The 22,952-nt window shown below is 41.4% G+C and overlaps 1 protein-coding gene across 1 annotated transcript in view; it reads right to left on the bottom strand.

Annotated features, from left to right (window-relative positions):
- Window positions 1-742: 742 nt before the first annotated feature.
- The window catches only part of ERCC4 (ERCC excision repair 4, endonuclease catalytic subunit), a 38,668-nt gene continuing 16,458 nt past the window's right edge, over window positions 743-22,952 (bottom strand). Inside the window, exons 5-11 of the mRNA XM_082429650.1 lie at window positions 21,832-22,012; window positions 20,700-20,828; window positions 19,299-19,409; window positions 15,802-16,399; window positions 13,939-14,031; window positions 7,168-7,280; window positions 743-4,869 (exon numbers count right to left, since the gene is read on the bottom strand). Coding sequence (XP_082285776.1) covers window positions 4,136-4,869; window positions 7,168-7,280; window positions 13,939-14,031; window positions 15,802-16,399; window positions 19,299-19,409; window positions 20,700-20,828; window positions 21,832-22,012 — 1,959 coding nt within the window. The 3' untranslated portion in view covers window positions 743-4,135. The remainder of the gene's footprint in view (window positions 4,870-7,167; window positions 7,281-13,938; window positions 14,032-15,801; window positions 16,400-19,298; window positions 19,410-20,699; window positions 20,829-21,831; window positions 22,013-22,952) is intronic.

The raw sequence follows: 22,952 nt of genomic DNA, 5'->3' as shown, positions 1-22,952 counted from the left end.
GACACAAAGCACAGTCTCCCACTCTCCACCGGCCCTCCTTTGCCCCCAGTTTTTCATCATGGGCTGTAGAGTCAAACTGCTTGAGTTCCAATCATGGTTCCACCATTTACTACTGGGTGACCTTGGAAAAATTACTTAACCTCTCTGTGCCTCAGTTTCATCATTGTAAGAGAGGATTTTAAGTAATAGTACCTTTATGGCTTTACCATGAGGATTAAATGAGATAAAGCACAAATGCTAATAAATGTGAGTTATATTACTACTGAGTAAGGGTTCATCATTCTACCAGAGTATTCGGACATTAAAACATTTTGAGAAATAAACTGTCTGACACCTTATGTTAAAGAGGGTTTTGGTTCTACATTTCAAAGCAGAAGCAAAATACTTAAATCATCGAAATGAGTCAATTAGTAAACTAACGATTAACTTGTTTAAGAGGCTACAATAAATTCGCAATGTGTTAAAAGAGTAATTTACTTCTTTTAACTTTAAAAGGAACGTTTGATGTATGAGTCAGGGGTGGCAGGAAATTAATCTTCGTTAAGGTGTCCCAGGCATTATACTTACCCCATATTCATTACATTGTCAACAAATGCGTATTTTCAGAAGGAGAATGGTTTTCCCCCCTCCTTAAGGACACATGCTACAAAATGAAAAACAGTAAAGGAAAATAACCAAAAGAAAAATACTCTGATGCCTTAGAAACTGGGTTTACCAAGCAAGTCAAATGCCAAAGCAGTGGTTCAAAGCACCTTTCAGCTTTAATCGTTTACTCTGCATTAAAAAAACCAATTAAATATTCTCTGAATTTTAAATTATATTTACCAACACACTGGTAACTATAATGCACTGGGAATATATTCCCTTTCACTATACATGGTTATTTTTATTTTGCCCACAGAGTGCTGAGGAGAATACCGAATAAATACACGTTATTAAAACACACACAAACAACTCTGTTACAAACTGATGTAAATGGTTAGGTCTCCTTCCCATACAAATTTTGGCTTATATACCCTTACATCAAAGAAACAACAGTGGTGTAGACCACCAAATACCCATGGATAAAGATGGTAACTTAAGCACTGAAGTCCAGAATCAGACAGGAAATAGCTATAAACCAAAATAGAAAGCAAAATAATGTAGAAAAGTGACAATTCATGTCAAAGTCTGGGTCAATTTTAATATGCCCAAGCCTGAGAAAAGAATTTTCCTAAAATGTTGGTTCTTAAGGGGACATTTGTAGGTTAAACTGAACGCAAAAGAAAAGGGAATTTCCCTAAAGAGGTTTTCTGAGCCAAAAGAAAATCAAATTATGCTTGAAAAACTAAAGCAAAGACTAATAATTCCTGTCTTTCTCTCCTCACCCACTTCTCCAGATTTGCTTCAGTGTAGGTTTTCCTGCTGGAGGCCATTTATTAACTCTATATTCTGTTATCTCAACACAACTGAATCTAGACTTAACCCTCTGTTGTGTCTCAGTGGGTTGATAAATGAGACAATTATTTTCAGTCCCTCATGAGCTGGGAAACTGCATTCTGGACGTGCCCAAACATACGTAGACATATAGACATACTAAGCCTCAGATTAAAGAAACAGTAACTTACTGCCAAAAGGATATTATTTATGGCCACTATTAAAAATGATTTCGTCTTATATAACTTTAAGAAAGTATCAAGAGAGACACTGTTAAACAAAACTGAAAACGACTTCTCACAATATTTCATATGCTCAAAGTTTTATGCAAAAAACTTGTAAACTAGAATAATGTTGGTCCCAAGTTTTTAAAAAAGGTTTTTAAAAAGCTCAGCATGAGTTCATAAGTAAACTGGATGTTCGTGATTTTGAAAGAAAAAGGCAAAGTTAATAAAATGATGCTAGAAAATAAAGTGATATAGTTTTTTGCAACTGCATGCATTTCTAGTTCTTTGCCAAAGATTCTTAGATTGTAAAAATTGTAAAAGAATCTGGCAAAAGTAAATACATGATGGTTGTATTGAAGGCTTTCCACAACTGGAGACACTAAAATATATTTATTTAGTTGGGAGAGGAAGTGGCAGTGAGAGCCTTTCAACTATAATGACCATTTTAGAGTTCATTAGACACTATCGTTCATAATTCAAACACACATGAGCTGGTGCACTGTCTTAAGATGTCTAGTAGGTACAACAGCAAATAACAGAATTTGGGAGCCAGAAGACACTGGCTCTCTAAATACAACTAAGACTGTTTTCTATGTTGTAGCAGATAACAAGGACTATTTAAAATGGTAGCTTTGAGAGCTTATTTTTGAAAACAACTTGGAGTGAAACCCTTATCAAAGAATGTGCTCTGTTTGGATTTTCCTTTTAAGTAATGAAAGAACAATAAAAGGCAGGTGGAATTATACCAGGAGAAGAAAACAGAAATTACATTTCTCAAGCAGAAGTGCTAGGATAGAGTGAAGCAAAATTATAATAACCATTACTATTTGAGGTGGTATCTATTTTAATGTACTTTCAACTATGACTGAATGCTTAAATAAAGAAATGCATACAAAAGTGAAAGTTAACATATGTGCCTGACATTTTTGTTTTCCTATTCTCAAGGGTATATTTTTAACCCTGGGACAAAATTAGTAGCCCAAATCTTTATTCTGCCTTAAACTAATTTTTGTTTCTTGTCTTCTTCTCTCCTCTCCAAATCACTCTACAGAGTTAGATGATAAGAAATATGGTTCCTGGATACCCCTTAATTCATTCTTGTGGTATCCTTGTATAGAGTTCAAAATCCATACACTTCAACATATGTCGACATACCAAGAAATCAAGATGAAAGGTTCGGTTTGGAGATAACAGTTGAAAGACTTCTGTTAAAGTTGAAGACCACTTTGCGTTACATGGTCCACTGTCGACTCCGAGTTCCAACAGTGTAACAAATAAAAACACGGCCAACAAAACGTGACCCTATGTGATGCGGCCAGCGGAACTGACGTCTACAGCAGCTCTTGAGGTAGAAAACTTACTACTCATCACTAAACATGTGAATCATACCTAAGTTCATAATGTTTCAATATAAAAGTTTAAAAACTGCACAAAGATGCTGTGAATGTCCTGTACGTATGTATACTTCAGTAAGGACCAGAAGGAGGTTTGGAATGAGACTGTTTTCTTTATGGATTTTAAAATATATAAATATTTCTTTAGGATTTTTATATATTCTATGCATTGACCTTCCATCTCCTTACAACCCTTCTGACTCAAGGAAGGAAAATCAAATCTTAAATGCTGTGGGTCCCTCCTTTGCTTGCATGGCAGTCCCCACACAGAGGCGCAGGAGGCTGCTCTGGCACAGGGACGTGGGGGGCGGAGACCCGGGAGAGGACCCGAGCTGGGGGTCCCAGGACAGGGGAGGAGAGGCTGGGAAGGAGGAAGTCTAAGAGACTCTGCTGGGACTTAGGAGGATAAATAGCTATAAAAACTGAACATTTTCAGGCTCCTTCACCCACGTCATCCAATTCTGTAAATAGGTAATTCATTTTATGTTTTGAACAATCCAGTTATAGTACGTGCTACACATCTCCAGGTGATCAGAAGACCGATCGGCCGGGCTTAGGGTGGCTGCCTTTCTTCAATTAGCAGTCGGAAGTCCCCACGAATGTATCCCAGAGGCAGACAGGTGGGAGAAGCACGCAGCTGAGGAAAACCTGGAGGGGAGAACAGGTCGGGAATGGCAGAGATGTTCCCTTCTCAGTGTCCTGGGAGCCCCTCTGTAGACAGAGTGTAAGAGCACGATGGTGCGTTTTCAGTCTGTGGAGGAAACCTAAGTTTTTGCATGTTTCAGAAATGGCCTTCTATAAACACCTGTAGACACTTTCCCTGATCCTGACAACACCTCATGTAAAAATGGAACGTACTAGACCTGGCATGGATGGTGCAGGGAAGGAGGAGAGCAGGCGTGGGAAGTAAAAATGATTCCTGAACGCAAAGTTCAGAGCCCAGCCTTGGCCTCTGGCCCCCTGACCCAGGAAACAGCCTAATCATTCAAAGACTGGCAGAAAATGAGCTACTGGGCTAATAATTAATAAAGACCTGTGAGGGCAGGCAAGGAGCAGCTGAGAAGCACAGTCGTGGAATAAGAAAACAGGCACCTCCGTTCATTTTTCCATTTTCCTTTTGGAGATGACCTCTGCGTAGGAGGTGTGAATGAAATCATAGAGCTGCCTGGCATTTGCCACGTTCCCCAGCAGGAGCACCAGCTTGTCGAGGGACAGGCTTGCTAATTCGGCGATGTTCTTAATGTTGGTCATCAGGGAGCGACAGTTTTTGGCATTTACCCCTGGCATCTTTAACAAGAAGTCCTGGGGGCCGGGATTATACTTCTCTGCCTCGGGGAGGGTCTCGGAATCGGCTGTCACGGCCATGGCCGTCGCCGCGTCCGGCTGTGGCTTGTTCTGCTTCAGCGCCTCAAACAGCTCCGCGGTGGCGTGCGGGGAGGGGCACCAGAGGACGCGGAGCCTGGGGAAGTGCAGCGTGAGGAGCGTGAGCTTGGAGCTGATGTCGCCGCCGGAGATCTCCTGATGGAAGGCGCCTCGGGACACGAGAGAGAAGGGCTTAGTGGGGTCGAACTCGATCAGAAGCACCGGCCGCTTGTAGTAGCGGGACATGGAGACGCACTGGCTGTAGAGGCGGCCGTTGTTCAAAGAGCCGATCAAATCACTGATGCTCTTGCGCTCCACGCACATTTCTGGAGTCAGCACGTAGTCTCCGACCTCTAGGGTCACTGGCTCAATGTCAATGCCCCGACGGTGGATCAGAGATGGGAGTTCGCTTCGAAACTCGCGCATGTCCACAACGATACTTTGCTGGGTACCATTCTGTTCCTGGCCGCCTATGAAGAAAAAGAAGCACCTTAATGTCACTGAGGAATAACTCTCAAAGATGGAAGAGCACAAAGTTAAAAATCTATGTTTCTGCTGTTAATCTCCGATGCCTGGTTACACAGTATGACATGTTATTCCACACTTTTCCATATTATAGAAAGGTTTATTTAGAGTTTAAGGCAATTTCCCTTAAACTAAATAGAGCTAGTAGGAAATTGGGGTCTCTTGGTACTTCCTTACTTAGAATTCACAAATACCAGCATTTGCCATCATCTTCCCTCTGTGGTTCCTCTATGGCAGCGGTCCCCAACCTTTCTGGCACCAGGGACTGGTTTCGTGGAAGACAGTCTTTCCACGGACGGGGGTGGGGTGTGTGGGTGTGCGGGGGGATGGCTCAGGCGGTGATGCGAGCCACGGGGAGCCACGGGGGGCGGCAGATGAAGCTCCACTCACCTGCTGCTCACCTCCTGCTGGACGGCCCGGTTCCTAACAGGCTGCAGACCGGTATCGGTCCGTGGCCCAGGGGTTGGGGACCCCTGCTTTATGGCCCCTCACTGTTGCACTGACCACATTTTACTGATCATCGCCATCCCAATTCCTAGGACATAGTAGATGCTTAGAAATGTTCTCTGAATAAACTGCCTTGTGGACTGCTGTGAAAAAATTTGGAGCTTTTAGTGCTTGTATCAATGAGTCCAGAGATGGGAAAATGGGAGAAGCTGGGAAAAACAAGAGCACAGAGCTTCTCCCACTAACGTGCATATGAATCACCTGGGATGGAGTTAAAGTACCTACTGTTTCTGTAGGTCTGGAATAGGGTCAAAGACCCTGCATTTCTAACAGGCTCCCAGGTGATGCCAACGCTGCTGGCTGAAGGACTCAGAAGTGCTGTTGTAGGCAGAATAGTGGCGCCCTGATGATGTCCATGTCCTAATCCCTGAAACCTGTCAATATGTTACTTTACACGGCAAAGGTGACTTTGGAAATGTGATTAAATTAAGGATCTCAAGATTGGGAGATTATTCTGGATTATCCAGGTAGGTCCAAGGGTCCTTATAATGAAAGAGGGAAGCAGGAAGCTCAGAGTTGGAGCTGCTGACCTTGAAGCGGGAGGAAGGAGCCATGGGCCAAGGGATGCAGGCGGCCTGGATAACCTGGAAGAGGAAGGGATTCTCCCCTGCAGCTTCCAGGGGGATCGCAGCCCTGCACACACCTTCATTTGAGCTCAGTGAGACCCATCTGGACTTTGGATTGTAAAATAATAATTGTTAGATAATAAATGTGTGTTGTTTCCAGACACTAAGTTTGTGGCAATTTGTTACAGCAGCAAAGGAAAGCTAACACAAGCGCTTAGAGGACTGAACTCGAAAGGGCAGATTTCTCTGAACAGCTTTCTGTGTGGTACCTACTTGCTCCAAACTACCTTATTCATATTGCCTGACATTCTGTTGTTCTGCATGACATGTCCCCAACCTATTTGAGTTAATAAGAATCTTCTTCAAAAGATACCCTGAGGCAGTGTTTCCCAAAGTATGGTCCAAGGACCACGTCCATCAGACACTGACCCCATTTCAGATCTATTGATTTGAAATTTCTATGGACTGGGGTCCATGAATCCACAGTTTTAACAAGCATCAGAGGTTATTCTTAAGTACACTAAATTCTGAGACCCACTGCTTTAACTGCACTGGACCCCACCAAAGGAGAAAAGGGCTCAACTGTATTGTTTTTCCCACACCTCTTGGCTGAAAGCAGCTGCTGACATGCGGAAACGGGGCCTGGGGCGTGGGACATGGCTAACCCTGGACCATGGTGCATGTGGCATCCAGCAGGTCTTGGTGGAAGCCACTGCTGGGAGGCTGCATGGCAGTGAGAGTACCACACACCTGGGATCTGGAAAAGCGCCAAGAAGCAACCAACAAACACAGACAGGGAAGTGGGAACGCACCCCAAACAATCCTGACTCTATCTATGGGCAAACTGGCCTCTTCAGGTAAAGGTAAGAACCTAATCACCATTTACAAAGGTTTCTTGGCAAAAGTGCACTCTGAATCTCAACCAGTGCGTGAGCATAACTGATTTCCAATGCCGATGCGTAGATCACAACCCCACTTATCTTACAGGTGAGGAGCCCGAGATCCAGGAAGGACACGTGGCTAGTAAATGGCCAGCTGAGACCAGGGTATGGGAGCAGACACGCACGTTTAAGAGCTTACTGAGAAAAACCAAGCTTCTGCAGAGAAACTCTGGAATCTCACAGCCTCCTGCACAGGCAGCAGGAGTGTTCGGCAAAGGGCAGGACTCACCGGCTTTGCGTGTGTCGGTGGGAGCACCTGCAGATACACAGCCTCTTATGAGGTCGAGGTTCGTTTCGTCTCTTCCTTCTCTTTCTTCAGGGACAACCATGCTAGCCTTTTCCCTGGGGGTGGGAGAAAAACATCTTCAACATTTTTGAGCTAATTTTAAAATTCCAGATTTTAATCTTTCGTTAATTATAATACACAAAATGATCCACATAACTGTAGTGGTAAAAGAGAATACAGGAAACATTAGAAGTAAATATGCACAGTCAAGTGATGTGTAAAGGAAGCAGAAAGAGTTTCTTGGTTGGGTACTCCTGCTCATCTTCCAGAGTTAAAAAATACTGTTATTTATTTTCTATTCTGTATGTCCTCTAAACACTTTGCGGCATGAAAGAAGCATGTGAAAAATGCCACAGAGAGATTATTGAGACTTTTTATAAAAATGTGCTAAATGTGTTACTGAACATTGAAAAGGATTCAGATAATTTATATCCCAATATTTTCAGAGTAATCATAAATAGGATCGTTAAAAATCAATGATTAGGGACTTCCCTGGTGGTGCAGTGGTTAAGAATCTGCCTGCCAATGCAGAGGACATGGGTTTGAGCCCTGGTGCAGGAAGATTCCACATGCCGCAGAGCAACTAAGCCTGTGCAGCACAACTACTGAGCCTGCGCTCTAGAGCCTGTGAGCCACAACTACTGAGCCCATGTGCCACAACTACTGAAGCCCATGCGCCTAGAGCCCGTGCTCCACAAGAGAAGCCACCTCAATGAGAAGCCCGTGCACCGCAACAAAGAGTAGCTCCCGCTCACCACAACTAGAGAAAGCCCATGCACAGCAACGAAGACCCAATGCAGCCAAAAAAAAATTAAATAAATAATAATAATAAATCAATGATTAAAGAAATGAAAACAATACATGGTTAAGCTTTGATTTAAAAAACTCCAGGTGGGAGGCCCCATTAAACACCCTCGGTTTTAAAGGAAAATCAAGATTAATATTAGAAAGCAAATTTCCAACAAAAGATTTAAACAAAAAAATCAGCATCTCAGGTTATGCAGTAGAGCAGCATCAATTCACTCACTTGTGCGTTTACTTAAAACATTTACAGAGGGCTCCCAAATGTTGTGCGAGGTATTTTGGATACAAATATGGTTACCCGATAATTCCTGTCTTCAAGGAAGCTCAGTATCTTAAACCCGGTAGATTGACAAGCCTGTACAATCCTAACTCAGATTTGTAATCAGGAACCAGAATCATGGCAAGATCCTCAATAACCACAGGAAGAGTAGGCCAGGTTTGCCATAGTCTTATTTTTCAAAACCAGTAAAGGATGTTATAATCACTTCAGGAAAGAGCAAGCACTGTGTGTTCCTCTGTGCCAGGCTGACAGAAAAGATGTATAAGGCTGGGTCTCTGCCCTCGCTGGGCTTGCAACTGAGTTTCACGGCAACGTGAAAACCGTGGAACTGACTGACTGCAATAAAAGAGGCCGGGGAAGGTGAAACAAGAGGAATCTTCATCAGCAACTAATGATTTCAACAAGGGCTCAAACAAAAAGGATTTTCCAATGAAAGGAAATAAAATCAGATGGAGCAATTCCCCAACCACTCTGGATACGTGATGTTTTAGTACCATGAAGAGATTCCACCAGAGAACAGAAACTCCAAGTTTAAATTCTTTACTATTTGAAACAATATACAAATGCAAAGTTATTACCAGTATAACATTTTATGAATAGATCGCAAGGAGGCAGGCAATAGTTCCAGTTCCGTGCTCCCTCGTCATTCTCAGTACCGGTGTCAAGTGTTGCTGATGAAGGATTCTTTGCAGTGACAATGGCTCTGGCAGCCATTCATTACGGCCCCGTTAAACCTATTAGACTCCAGCTGGGGGCAAGGGGCAAACCGTTCAAAAAACTTACTGCTCTTAAATTTCTTTTTCTTTTATATTTGGGATCAACATGGGGGATTTTTTTTTTCTTCTTTATCTCCACTTACCTTACTCGCTAAGCTATCACATGTGAGGGCATCCTCATTTCCTGATTAATTTGTAATTGTGGCTGTAGAGCACAGTGAGTTAGAATGCAGACTCTGGACCCATGTTTCGTGAATCTGAAACCACTTACCGGCTGTGTGACTTTAGGCAGGTTGTTTAATGGCTCTGTCCCTCAATTTCGTCTGTAAAATGGGGGTGATACTAAAATCTAACCTCAAAGAGACTGTTACAAGGATCACATAATATACGTAAGGCACTCAGAAGAGTGCCTGGTACACAGGAAGCACTATACAAATGTCAGCTGTTATTATAACCATACTTTTCTTACAATGTAGCAACCTCATCCCCTAATTATCCATGATATGCTAAAAAACAGATTTTCTTTCAAATGATTCCACAACTGTTTCAGTTAATACTGTTAAAAAACAGCTAGTTTGCTATGAAATGTTATAACTGCAAATTGAATCTGAGAAAAAAATATACTCCTGAAATGAAACCAGGGTTGTGAAGAAAATAGTAAGTCTTCCTAATCAGTAACTCAAATTAGTTTAACAGAAATTTGCCAGACTTACATTCAGTCTCTTGCTTTCTACATTTGCATAATTTTTCAAGTTATTCTATGTGACAGACACAAAATAATAATTAAACAATTCAGGTCCCTATTTCCACTTAAAGTACTGTGGTTTCTTAATTTTGCCTTAACATCTTCAGTGATATTTGAAGAGCTTGTACAACGTGACAACACAGGGAGGAGACACTGGACTAAAGTCTCTTCAAATGGGCGTTTATTCAAGCCCTCACGCTAACCCATTTTGTGATCATATTTTCTAACTGTAAAATTTCAAATAAGCTAATAACCTTTTTCTTTGAAAAGTGGTGACCTCTCCAAAACTATGTATACTCAGAATGTTATTACGAATTTTTGGACGCAGGGAGCATTTTATTAGCAATACTTACAAGTGTAACCTTCTTTCTCTTTACTTGACATCTGTAACCTACTGATCTCTGGTCCAGTCACACAGTCCTTTCACTGCCAGTTCGCCTGATTCATTCCTCTCTGGTTATTTTAAATAGTAGCATTGCTTTTGTTCTTACAACATCACTCATGGAGGTCCTGGCAAAAGCACATTCCCTCGGTCTCACATTAAATTTTTCTCTAAGTCCAGGCTTAGTGCAAATGCTCTTTCAGCCATGCACCTCACATATATTTTGCTTTTCAAAACAAACACTTCTCAAATTCCCCAAGTTTTCTGGGAAAGTAAATATCTTAAGATTCTGAACGGCATAACTATCTGTGTAATATGGGAAGATCTAACATAATAAGTAGACAATCACCACTGAGAGTTTATAAAATTATGCCAGACCATAGATAAAATGACATCAAAACCTGGTATGGAAATTACTGTAGAGACTGAAACATAGGAGAAAGTCCGTACCCCCGGTTCTGCTGAGTGAAGTTTCCAGTATGTGTCAGGCTTACCCGAGCCTTGACACTGAGCCCTTTGAGTGTAAAATCACTTGTATAAGCCGGGAATGGCAATGTGGTCCCCGATACCTGGCTACAATCCACTCTTTTTCTAGGCCAGGTTCTGATGCACTGGAGAAGAGGCAGTCACGGGAAGGAGGCCTGGAGCATAAAACTCACCTACTCAGAGCCTACCAGGCCCCCCTTGGCTACAACACTGTGCAGGAAAGGGTTAAGGGAGCAGGCCTGGGCTGCTCAACCCCTGCACATTCCCAAGAAAGGCCTGTCTCCTCAGCTTGTCTTCCCAGAAGCCCTTGGCCAGCTTCTGGGAGTTGAGGTCTGAGCTCTTGGAATACAACGCCTGATAAGAGGGTTTTTATATGCCTGGGACCACACGGCACCAGTGTGATCAGATGGTTTACGCCAACAGTGTGATTTCTAGTGAATACCTGTTTTTGCTCCAGGGAGCTGGAGTCTGTCACTTGAGTACTATGTCTATATGACTGACTCCCAATAAAAACGCTGGACCCCAAGTCTTGGGTAAGCTTTCCCGTGGACGACACTGAGCGTGTGCTGTCACACGCTGCCACTGGGAGAATTAAGCACGTTCCTGCGACTTCACGGGCAGAGGACACTCGGCAGCTTATGCTGGATTTTCCTGGACTTGGCCCCGTGTGTTCTTTCCCTTTGCTGATTTTACTCTGTGTCCTTTTCCCTGTAATAAATCATAACTGTGAGAATACCAGTTTTTCTGACTCCGGTGGGTCCTTCTGGTGAATCACTGAGCCTGAGGGTGGTCTTGGGGACCCTCAACATGAACACCAACAACCTAATCTGAATATCTTAGCTCCATGGGCTCATTTGTGATTTAGAGACAGTTACTTTAATCAGAGAAGCCTTAGGCAAAGGATATTTTAAAAAGAGTGAAGGAGCAATTAGGAGGTACTGGCCCACATCCAGCAGCACCAATTCTTTGATGCCATTTCCTCGATATCTCTTAAATCTGTCCCCTTCCCTCCATCAACCTAATCCTGGCTGCCACCGGTTCTTATCAGACAATTGCAACAGCCTTCCTGACTCCTTCCCTGCTCCATCCATTCCTCAGTTTGATGCCAGAGAGAGCCTTTAAAAAATACTCTATGTCACTTTCCTAATTAGAACCCTTCAGTGCCGTCTTACTGGCTACAGAGTCAAGTTCTAAATCCTTAACAGGCCTTGTGCACCTCTGAGCTTTCACACACACCCTCGTTCAACAGGAACCCCGGCCTACCTTGTCCACTTAGCAACCAGCACACATGCTCCACGGGTCAGCTTAAAGGTCACTCCTTCAGTGACGCCGTCCCTGACATCCCACACTGGGTCAGATCTCTTTGACAGACTCTCGTAGGATACCCTTTTCTTTTACTTTTGCAGCCCGCCGCCCTCTGCCCATGTCTATTTATGATATTATTCATAATCATTCAATGTTTGTCTTTTCCACTAGGGGATAAGCTCTAGGAGGCAGGACAGAGCCTTTTTCTGCACCACTGTGACTCCAGCACTTTAACATTAGCACAGGGGTTGGCTCATAATAGATGCTCAAGAAATATCTGTTGACTGTTTGAGTCTTGGGAGATGAAGGTCTAGGAGACACAGAGAGGCGCTAAAGGCTCTAGACAAGAAGAGGTAGTCTGCATGATACCTGGTTTGTTATAACACTTTCTGGAATACTTTTTCAAAAAGCATATGTACACACATATAAACTATCCCACAGAGCACATTAATAGAAAATACATATCTATGAAATGCAAACAGATTCGCAGACACAGAGAACAGACTTCACAAAGGGGAGGGGGCTAGGGGAGGGAAGTCTGGGGAATTTGGGATTAGCAGATGCAAACTAGTATATATATAGGATGGATAAACAACAAAGTCCTACTGTATAGCACAGGGAACTATATTCAATATCCTGTGATAAACCATAATGGAAAAGAATATGAAAAAGAATGTACATATATGTATAACTGAATCACTTTGTGTACAGCAGAAACTAACACAACATTGTAAATCAACTATGCTTCAATCAAAATTGAAAATAAAAATATACATATTTTCATAAGCTGAAAGGACTGACCAATAATTGTAGGACCAATAGCTGTAAGAACCATGGCTAAGGCATGCCACAATCACAGAGGATAGGAAGGGAAGGGAACTGCCCACGAACCGTGCTGAGTTTCTTCAAAGGGACTCAAGGACACTGATTCAATAAGCACTCCTGTTTCTGGGAACGCATGCCCTGGATGAACTGGGCTATCTGCATATTTGAAGCGTATACTGAGAGCCCACAGCCAGTGTTGAAGGATGGCTGTCCATTCTGAAATTCTGTCTAGGTCCTGGCTGGCTAACCGCCACTAAAAATGATTTCTGCCCTCTCGCTGTCACTGATATGTTGCCAATGTCTGAGGCTTGAAAGACTGGTCTGGCCCAGTCACTGCCAGGTCAGGCCATGGTCTCCTCCGGCCTAGCCTTTTCTCTGGCTCAGATCAAGGATGCCCTGTCCAGCCCCTGCCCTGGCTTCTGGGGCTCCTTAGAGAGCATCTGATCCATCTTCTCTCACCAAGCTGCCATTTCCTTGATGACATCCCTTGGGGGAGGCTATTCGATTTCTCAAATGCTTGCAGGAGTAAGAGGTAGCCATGTAGTTTGTGAATATCTCAATTAGAAACATTTTCCTTACCTTAAACCAAAAGCTTTTTCTATTTGGATTTGGAACATTAAAGGCTACTCATTCTCAAAAAACACACATCTGTTCAGACCAATGTCATACCTTTAAAAAAATATTTTCCCAGTGATTCTATTGATCTGAACTGACCAGGTCATAAAAATATTTCCCAGTAAACAGTAAAGCAGTCACCCACCCATGGACAATGGAAATTTTACAAGGGAAAAAAAAAAAATCATGACTCCAAGGGAAGGGAGAAATCTTGTACATGGGGGAGGGGGAGAGAGTGTTTCAGTTCTATTGCTGGTGTTTTATGTTATATTTCTTTATAAACATAAAAGCAGTTTTCTTCACATTTCTAATATTCTATTAAACCCCTGAAAAGCAACTGGAGATGGTGGAGAAGCAGGGGAAGAGAAAAGGAAATGTGTGTTGATGTATATAAACCCTGGAGTGAATCAGACTACAGGTGTATCTTGATGTGACCCTCCCCAGCAGCTTCCTCTCTCCATCTTTCCTGAGGGCTAGTAGATATTCCCCCACTCAGAGAAGCCTCTGGATCTTCAAAGGCCTTTGATTCCTTCATACTGATCTTCTACGTATTTACCTTATGAGTTTTTCAAAAGCTTCCTTTTCTTTCCGCAAAGCAGTGAGATAGCGTTGTTCCTCGGTTGAACCTCCGTATATAAGAAAGTAAACCCTGCAAGTTAACACAGAACTCTTTTAGGCTGCAAACACATAATTTTTAATCCCTGGAAGGAAGAGCATGGCATTTGAAATCAGCAACCTAGAGTGTTCAAATAATAAATATTTGACTGAGAAGAAAAGGTTCCATTAATCACACACTTACTAAAATTAAGCAGCCTAAACCCCACCTGTTAAAGGTCTCATTACCACATGGGTTATTTTTTTCTTCTTCTTTCATCAAAAGGAGGAACAGAGTTTAGGTAAACACTGAAATATAACAAAGAGGGATAGAATAATTCTTTCCTCATAACTATAAACAAATCAGAAAACACAATCTTAGCGGCTTCTCTTTTTTCAATTTTTTTCTTTGCATCTCTGCCAAACAATCGTTTAAAAAGTTGGATGGTGGTTATAAAGGCCAGCTTATGAAAGTTCATGTTAGTGAAAAATAAACAAATGAAATCTATATGACCTTTATCTTCACAAGTAATTTCTCAGTTCCTTTTTATTCATGTCTTAACAGAACCGAGTCATCACACATTTTATATAAACACACAGACCGAGAAGACATGGATTATATCAAGCTCCTCAAGAAATAATTTGACATATTCTTTTAGAAAAAGCCAGCTTTCCTATCTTGTTGGTTGCTAAGAAGCTGAATGAAGCACCTCCTCTGCCCCTTTTCTTCACCTTCTATCAGAGACATTTTCCCTTTTTAGCCCTCGATTTTTCTTTTGGTCTTCATTTTCCTAGTTTATATTTCTTTGAAGTGCGGGCAGGGAAAAAACCATTGGCCAATGAGTCCCGAGACCTGAACTCTTCCACGAATGTATCATGTGGCCAAGGGCAAGTCATTCACCATTTCTGGGCCTCAGTTTCCCATTGATGGATCAAGTGGTTGAACTCTGAGGTCCCTTCTGGTTCTGACCTTTTGTTTCTAAATATCACACTATTCCATATTCAGGCAACAGAGAAATTTGTGCACACAAGCTATCTCCAATGTTGATCAACAGCAAAGTATGAAAAATTTATCAGCCTATAATTATTTCACCAGCTTTGTCTCATCTCTTCATTCTGCGTTATTTCTGGTCCACCTCCTCCGTTCACCTCTACTCTGAAAGGCTGCATTCGTTAAACTGGCTAGAAAGGTTTCTTTTGGCTCTGCTTTTGGTTCAGGCTGAGTTCAGGACATTAACTTTGCCGTTTATTTCCCTAAGATAATTGGAGAGCCAGAACACTATATTCTTTGGGAGGCATCATTTTCTCATCTGATATTTCTTGAAACTCAAGAAAACGTGGTACAATAATTCCCCAAATACTTTAGTTTTATGTGGCTGTAACTTAGAGTCACTTTTTCAGATTTACAAGAAAGATGTTTTAGAATTATGAAATTTAGCTGAGTCATAATTACATTAACATTTGGTAGAAGTTAGGATATTGTAAATTTCCTAGGCTTGTTCAGAGATGGTGCCCCATAGGCTACAACCGATGCATAAAGAATATGGCACAGAACAGCAGAAGAGCAAGTAACAAGAAGGGGGTCATTCCCTAAGATTCCTGGATCCACTACAACATTCGACCTCCTTCCCATGTGTACTTTCCAGACTGGTACTTCCCAGACTGATCAGAATGCCAAGTAAGGTTTCATAAACTCAACCAACATCATAACAATGTAACGTTAAAGATAAGAAAGCCCATGGGCAACTGGTCTATCTGTGCTAAATCCTAAAGAACTGTGAAATTGAAGCCCATGAGATCGCAGTTCATATTCCTTACAACTTGCCTCAGGGGTTTCCCGGGCCGACTTGCCCTGTAAATTTCAAGCTGACGCACGAAGGTCAGCTGTGCGTCGTACAGGACCACGTATCTTGGCTCCACCTCGTGGAGCACCCGTGTCAGAGCGTAGGGGTCGCTGCAGCCCAGGAGTGGGTGGATAATGGTGAGGGGGTCTTTCATGATTCCGTACGCGGCATCAGAGGACACGTTTAAGTCAAACTCCTCGTGCTTAATTTCTTCTAAGCAGCTTTCAGGGCTACTGCTTAGGTCTCTCGGACAGCCCTCCTCGACAGCCCCCTCCTCCTCCAGTTCTTCAGATTGTTCCATCATCTGAGTTAAAGTCAGCCTTGGTTTCTTCTTTTTGAGAGCCCTCTCTTTGGCAGAAGCCCTGTCTTTGTTTCGGAGGCCTTTGGGCCTTTTGTTGGATTTCATAATTCTCTTTGAGCCATCCTCCTTCCTAAACTTCATCCACACGTCTTCGGCTTTGCTGTCCTTCTCAAAGGTTTTCCTGTAGAGCCTCAACAAGAAGGCCTCTGCTCCGACAGCGATGTACTCTCGCAGCTGGGAACAGGTCCTGTCATCACTTGCGCAAATGAGAACGTGTCCTAAAATTAGAAACAGCGTTATGTCCTGATTACCTCACTTGTCGCCCTACCCCACGCACCCCCTCGTCCCTTTCCCCACAGAGACACAGCTCACCACTTGGCGCTAAAGATACAAGTTGTTTAAAAAGGGTCTCGGATGCTTATCAAAGGCTTTCACCTCTCTGGCAGGATTACTTAAATCTTCTGGGTAAAGGTGAAGCCAGAAATATTTAGTGTCTTACGGAAGTATAGCTGTGGTATAATGGAGGCTTTAAAGAAGCTCTTTTTAATTAATAATTTTCCAGAGGATCTGGAAATACCAAAATAAATTCCAAATGGATTATACAGTCAAATGTTAAATGATACATCATGAAAAAAAAGATGACTATTCTCCATCTCCCCATATGAGGATGATTTTCCAGGCTTACAAGCAATGGAAGAAACCTCAGAAAAGATTGATATCTGTGAGAAGATATCAATTGATCAATCAATTGACTGACTCTATGAGAATAAAAAACTGCATTAAAAAAGCTAAAGACAGGCTGCTCCCAAGCCTTTTGAGATGGACCACATTTTGTCTATGGAATGTGCATCTCTAAATAAATCCACTTCTTGCCTAAAAAAAAAAAGAAGCTAAACACAAAAAATCAACTTTATGCAACTATGATAAATGTTAATATCTTTAATATATAAAAAGCTGATACAAACTGAGGACACACTCTAAACCAGCAAAGCAAACTAAGACAATTCACAAAAGAAGAAATGCATCTGAGAAAAAACTGAGCTCCCCAAGCATCAAAATTTGGAACAAGATAACATTTTTCTCTGAGCAAATGAATAAAATTGTTATACATATGTAATATATGTAGATACACACACAAATATATACAGAATCGCCAGTCATTGCTAGCTGGGTGAAAAAAGATAAGCTCTTATACTTCCAAAAGAAATGAAAATTGATAAAAACTTTCTATAAATCAATGGGGTAATATGTCGAGAACTCTAAAAATGTCAGTATCATTTGGCTCATTAATTCTATATCCAGAAATTATATCTACACTATAACTTTAACAATGTGAAACAGAAAACACACAAAAGAAAACCAGGAAGGAAATATGCCAATGTTAACAGTGGCTGCTAGATGTAATTTTTTCCCCTTCTTTATTCTCTATGCTTTTTTTCTAAGTACGCATGTATGACTTTGGGTCTTAAATCACAGCACCATAAGTTCTGGGATAATATCACAGCATAATTACTCATATAAGGATTATGTGCTTGCCTTTATTGCTTTAAAGGGGTTCAAAGTCTCAATATTTATTTATTTATTTATTTATGGCTGTGTTGGGTCTTCGTTTCTGTGCAAGGGCTTTCTCTAGTTGCGGCAAGTGGGGGCCACTCTTCATCGCGGTGCGCGGGCCTCTCACTATCACGGCCTCTCTTGTTGCGGAGCACAGGCTCCAGACGCACAGGCTCAGTAGTTGTGGCTCATGGGCCCAGTTGCTCCGCGGCATGTGGGATCTTCCCAGACCAGGGCTCGAACCCGTGTCCCCTGCATTAGCAGGCAGATTCTCAACCACTGCGCCACCAGGGAAGCCCGATTTTTTTTTTTTTTTTTTAACATCTTCACTGGAGCACAATTGCCCCACAATGGTGTGTCAGTTTCTGCTCCACAGTAAAGTGAATCAGCCACACACACACACACATCCCCACATCCCCTCCCTCCTGCGCCTCCCCCCGACCCTCCCCATCCCACCCCTCCCTCCAGGTGGTCACAAAGCACTGAGCCGATTCCTCGCACTGTGTGGCCACCTCCCACCAGCTATCTATCCTACACTTGGTAGTGTGTATACATGTCAGTGCCACTCTCTCACCTCGTCCCAGCCCACCCCTCCCCCTCCCCGTGTCCCCAAGTCCACTCTCCACACCTGCGTCTCCACTCCTGTCCTGCCCCTAACTTCCTCAGAACCGCCCCTTTTTCTTTCTTTTTTCTATGTTCCACACACATGCGCCAGCACACGGCACCTGCTCCTCTCCCTCCGACCCACTTCACCCGCACGACAGACCCCAGGGCCGTCCACCCACCACAAACAGCTCAACTGCGTCTCCTCCCGTGGCTGAGCGACACTCCACTGTGTATATGTGCCACATACTCCCCTCAACAGATACTTTTTAAAATTTAGTTTTACTTTCTATCTGGTTTTATTTTTAAAACTTAATTCAGGTTCAGTCTACAGTTCAGGTTCAGTCTACTAGTATACTTGTGTTTGAAGAGAGTAGCCCTAAAACTTGAAATTTTTTTAGCACTAGGTCAATGTCATTCCATAATACAGTTGAGGCTTCTTTGAAAAGACACTTGCTAAGAACCTAAAACTTAAGCCCATTAGCTTTCTCCTGGAGGATTCCAGATTTAAAGCCTGGTAAATACATATGTAGAGATTTTGCTGCATCTTTTTTTTTTTTAATTGAAGTATAGTTGATTTACAATGTTGTGTGAATTTCTGCTATACAGCAAAGTGATTCAGTTGTACACACACACACACACACACATTCTTTTTTATATTGTTTTCCATTACGGTTTATCACAGGATATTGAACATAGTTCCCTGTGCTATACAGTAGGACCTTGTTGTTTTTATCCATTCTATATATAATAGTTGATTAGTTGCACCTTTAAATAGAAGTCCTGAGAACCCAACCAGTGAAACAACCTGCTTTCATGAATATACAACGATTCAACCTGGAGAAACTTACATCAAATGAACAGACAGGCGCTTGTCACTAAAACTTCAGTGTTCATGTGGCACTTACTCTTCTACATTTGATAAAGAAGATAATAGTATAAATTATTTGCAGAGAGCTAATCAAAAAGACTCATTTGCTAGATTCTGAACGCAAATATCATCATCTCCTTTTTTCCTACCTGGACCACCAAGGGCTTCACTCTCCGTATTCTCTGCCTCAATTTCTTTCAGTACTTCCGAGAGTGCTTCCCATTTTGGGTTGCTTTCTAGGACCAGTTCCTTTCTTGTTTCTGTATAGAAATAAAAGACAACCTCATTCTATGTGATAATATTTATCCATAAAGTATTCCAAAGGCTTTTAAAACAACAGATAACACAGGCATCATTCCATAAACCCACTCCTTTGAGCTTCCTTCATAATACTCTATAGATAGAATCTGCCTCTTTGAGAAAGGTCTCCTTATGGTCTAAATGAAGACACTTCAAACCAACATTAACACAGGTTCCATAATGCCTTGAGAGAAAGTGATATGCGTTGTCACTAATAAGAGATGATTATGTGTTAGTTGTCAACTGTGACATTATATATAAACTGCTACACAAAAAAAAGGACTTGGTATTTCTTATTTCTAAAATAACAGTATTTATTATTTCTAAAATACCCAAGATTTTCACAATCCTGAACATGGGATATAAGCAGACAACAATAAAACTTTTATTTCTGTAAGTACTCAAACATATTACTAATGTATTTAATTAAGTTTTGAAATAGACCTTTGAACTAGGCAGAAAGTAAACATTAACCCTATCCCATGCTTTAAAAAACCAACGATATTTATTATACCTACTAGATGAGTGTGAAATAAAATCCATTATTTGCCTCATTCTAGTATTTATGTTCCCTAAAAGCTAAAACGGATGTTAAAACGTCCCACTAAGACTTCAAGTCCCCAAATAGTAATTATTCCGAAGTTAAAAAAAAAAAATCTATAATTCCTACGTAGTAGTAAGAATACTCTTTTTTGCATTACGTCTTAGTTGCAGCGTGCGGGATCTTTCGTTGCAGCACGCGGGCTCTTCATTGTGGTGTGCGGGCGTCTCTCTAGTTGTGGCGTGGTGGTTTTCTCTTCTCTCGTTGTGGCGCAAGGGCCCCAGAGCGCATGGGCTCTGTAGTTGGCGGCACACAGGCTCACTAGTTGAGGCGTGCGAGCTCAGTTGTGGCATGCAGGCTTAGTTGCCCCGCAGCATGTGGGAATCTTAGTTCCCTGACCAGGGATTGAACCCGCATCCCCTGCATTGGAAGGCGGATTCTTTACCACTGGACCACCAGGGAAGTCCTAGCAAGAATACTCTTGATTGATATTTGGCATTTGTTATTTGGAATCCCCTGGCAATGAATCCATACCAAATAGTTTTACCATACATTATATATGTTACATATAACATATAATTAACATGCAGTCACACATTTTTCACACAGCCGAAGGAGATTTAAAGTTATACTGTAGTAACTTGATAAGCATTTCCACACCAAATACTTAAACAAAAGACACGTTTGAAGACTTAAGCATACAAGATACCTTGCTCTTCTTTAATCTCCAGTTTTTCAGGCAGTTTGTCTTTTTTACTTATTTTGGCATCTGGAACATGATAAACCCTTGCTCGAGCATTTACAAACATTGAGGTGCTGGAGTCAAGAAACAGCCAACCTAATAAGGAAAGTTTAAAAAAAAAGCCTTCAATTTATAGTTTACTTCAGAGAATCTCTGAAGGTCACATGATCTGTTTATCAACCGGTCACCAGCTTATTCATCTCCCAACCACACCTTCTCCCTTGTTATGGCCTCTGTCACTGTTTGGCTAGACTGTGGTTTTCAAAGTACAGCCTATAGACCCCTGGGGGCCCCCAAGATGTTTTTAGGGGGGAAGGGGTCTGTGACCTCAAAACTACTCTCATAATAATACTAACTCATTATTTGACTTTTTTCCACTGTGTTGACATTTCCAATGATGGTGCAAAAGCATCGGCGGGTATCGCTGCTGGTGCCCAAGCACAGATGAAGGCAGTGGAACCAAAGCGTACTAGCAGTCAGTATGTTCCTCAATGCTATGCATTTGTAGTTTATTACTCAAGAATATTCCTGGTGAAGCAGTTAAGAAATATTATTTGTATTAAATCTTGGCCCCAGGGTCCCTGGACCACACTTTAGAAAACACTGGTTTACCCAGACAGTGAGAAAGATCACAGTAGTGGGGGAAGGATGTGACTGGTAGAAAAACAAGACGGTGGACAGCCGCGTATGTATGTTTCCCTACAAACATCTTCTTCTCATTCTTCAGCACTTCAGCTGATGAAACTCCATATTCCCTTCCTGTTTCTTCGGGGAATATTAATTTTAAGTTCATAACAACTAAACTTCCAGAACACAACCTATTTCTAAGTTGGGGACTGCCTGTGATATACACAGTCTTTTCTAGAAATAAAATTGCTTGGAATGGATATGAATATTTATTATTATACAGAACAGAAGTAAGTGGAAACATTAGCTATCAATAAAACCTACATCCTTGTGCTATGAACATAAAAGGTAATTTGAAATCTTAGTATACCATGTAGCTGAATATAGCACTCCCCACACCTGATTCCCCCCAAAAACCCAGTACTTCATTCAAATGAGCTCTTAGGATAATATTAGTATTTTTATCTCCCACCTGAATTCTGACCAAATGCCTTCTCTGTTGCTCTGAGAGATTCCAGAAGATTAAGAAATGTGATGCAATCATACTGAGAAAGATATTGCAGCAAAGTTCGTAATATCTTCAAATCCTGAACCAAGGATTTAGTCTTGGCTCCAAGCTGGTGCCACAAAGGATCCAGATAATGGCGGATTGTCTAAAACAAGAAAAAAATTAGGACTGCTAAAAGATGTTCAATATAGCTATAATACAAATTATACTTTCAACAAACATTATCCCTTGTATACATAAAAATGGTTAAAATGGTAAACTTTGTTATGTATATTTTGCCACAATAATAAAACATGATCTCCTGAGGAAGTGGATAGAAAATTTAAGTTCATAAGATTCTAATAATAATGTTTAATTTTTCAAATATAGAGCAGAGTGTCATCACTAGAATCTTTATGATCAGATAGACTCAATTCATAGTTACCCATATTTACATTATTAGGAGAAAAAAGGCCTGATAAACATCAGATGATCAATTATTTGCTTTTATGAAGAATGAAAGCATGTAGCTCAGATACATTCAATTTCTGCCAAGTTTGGTCGAGACCCCATCCTGGATGGATAGAGATGTGAGATCCAGCTGCACGAGGAAGCAGAGCACATAAACTAGGGAAACTACATGGAATCAAATTAAATAACAGTGGACCTTAGTCTGTTGGTATAATAAAATATTTAGTTTTTTTCTTTAAGTGTGATTCATGTATAGGAAAATATTTGTTAAATTAACAACTAACTAAATTTGAATACTTTTTAAGATCCTGAAGTTGCCTAAAACACAGAACAGCTTTATGTATATACTATGTAGGTATCTACATATCCACAGCTATACATATGCACATTTCCTTCACAAGCTGATTCTGTAACTAAAAGGGATAATGTAGCATGATTCAGAAGCGGTTTTACTACATAGCATCTTGTCTAACATGTTTAATACTGAGCAGGAGTAATATATATTTGGATGACCAAATAATCTATTGTCCAAACTGGAACTCTTGTGAAAATGAAATGATACTATTAATAATTACTCCAGGATAACAGGCAGATACTGGGACTGTCCTAGATAAACTGGGACATATAACTCTTTT

This window comes from Balaenoptera physalus (genome assembly GCF_965194825.1).
Source record: "Balaenoptera physalus genome assembly, chromosome: 16".
Lineage (NCBI taxonomy): Eukaryota > Metazoa > Chordata > Mammalia > Artiodactyla > Balaenopteridae > Balaenoptera > Balaenoptera physalus.
The sequence above is the reverse complement of the archived record's forward strand: the minus strand, read 5'-3'. Positions and strand labels throughout refer to the sequence as shown.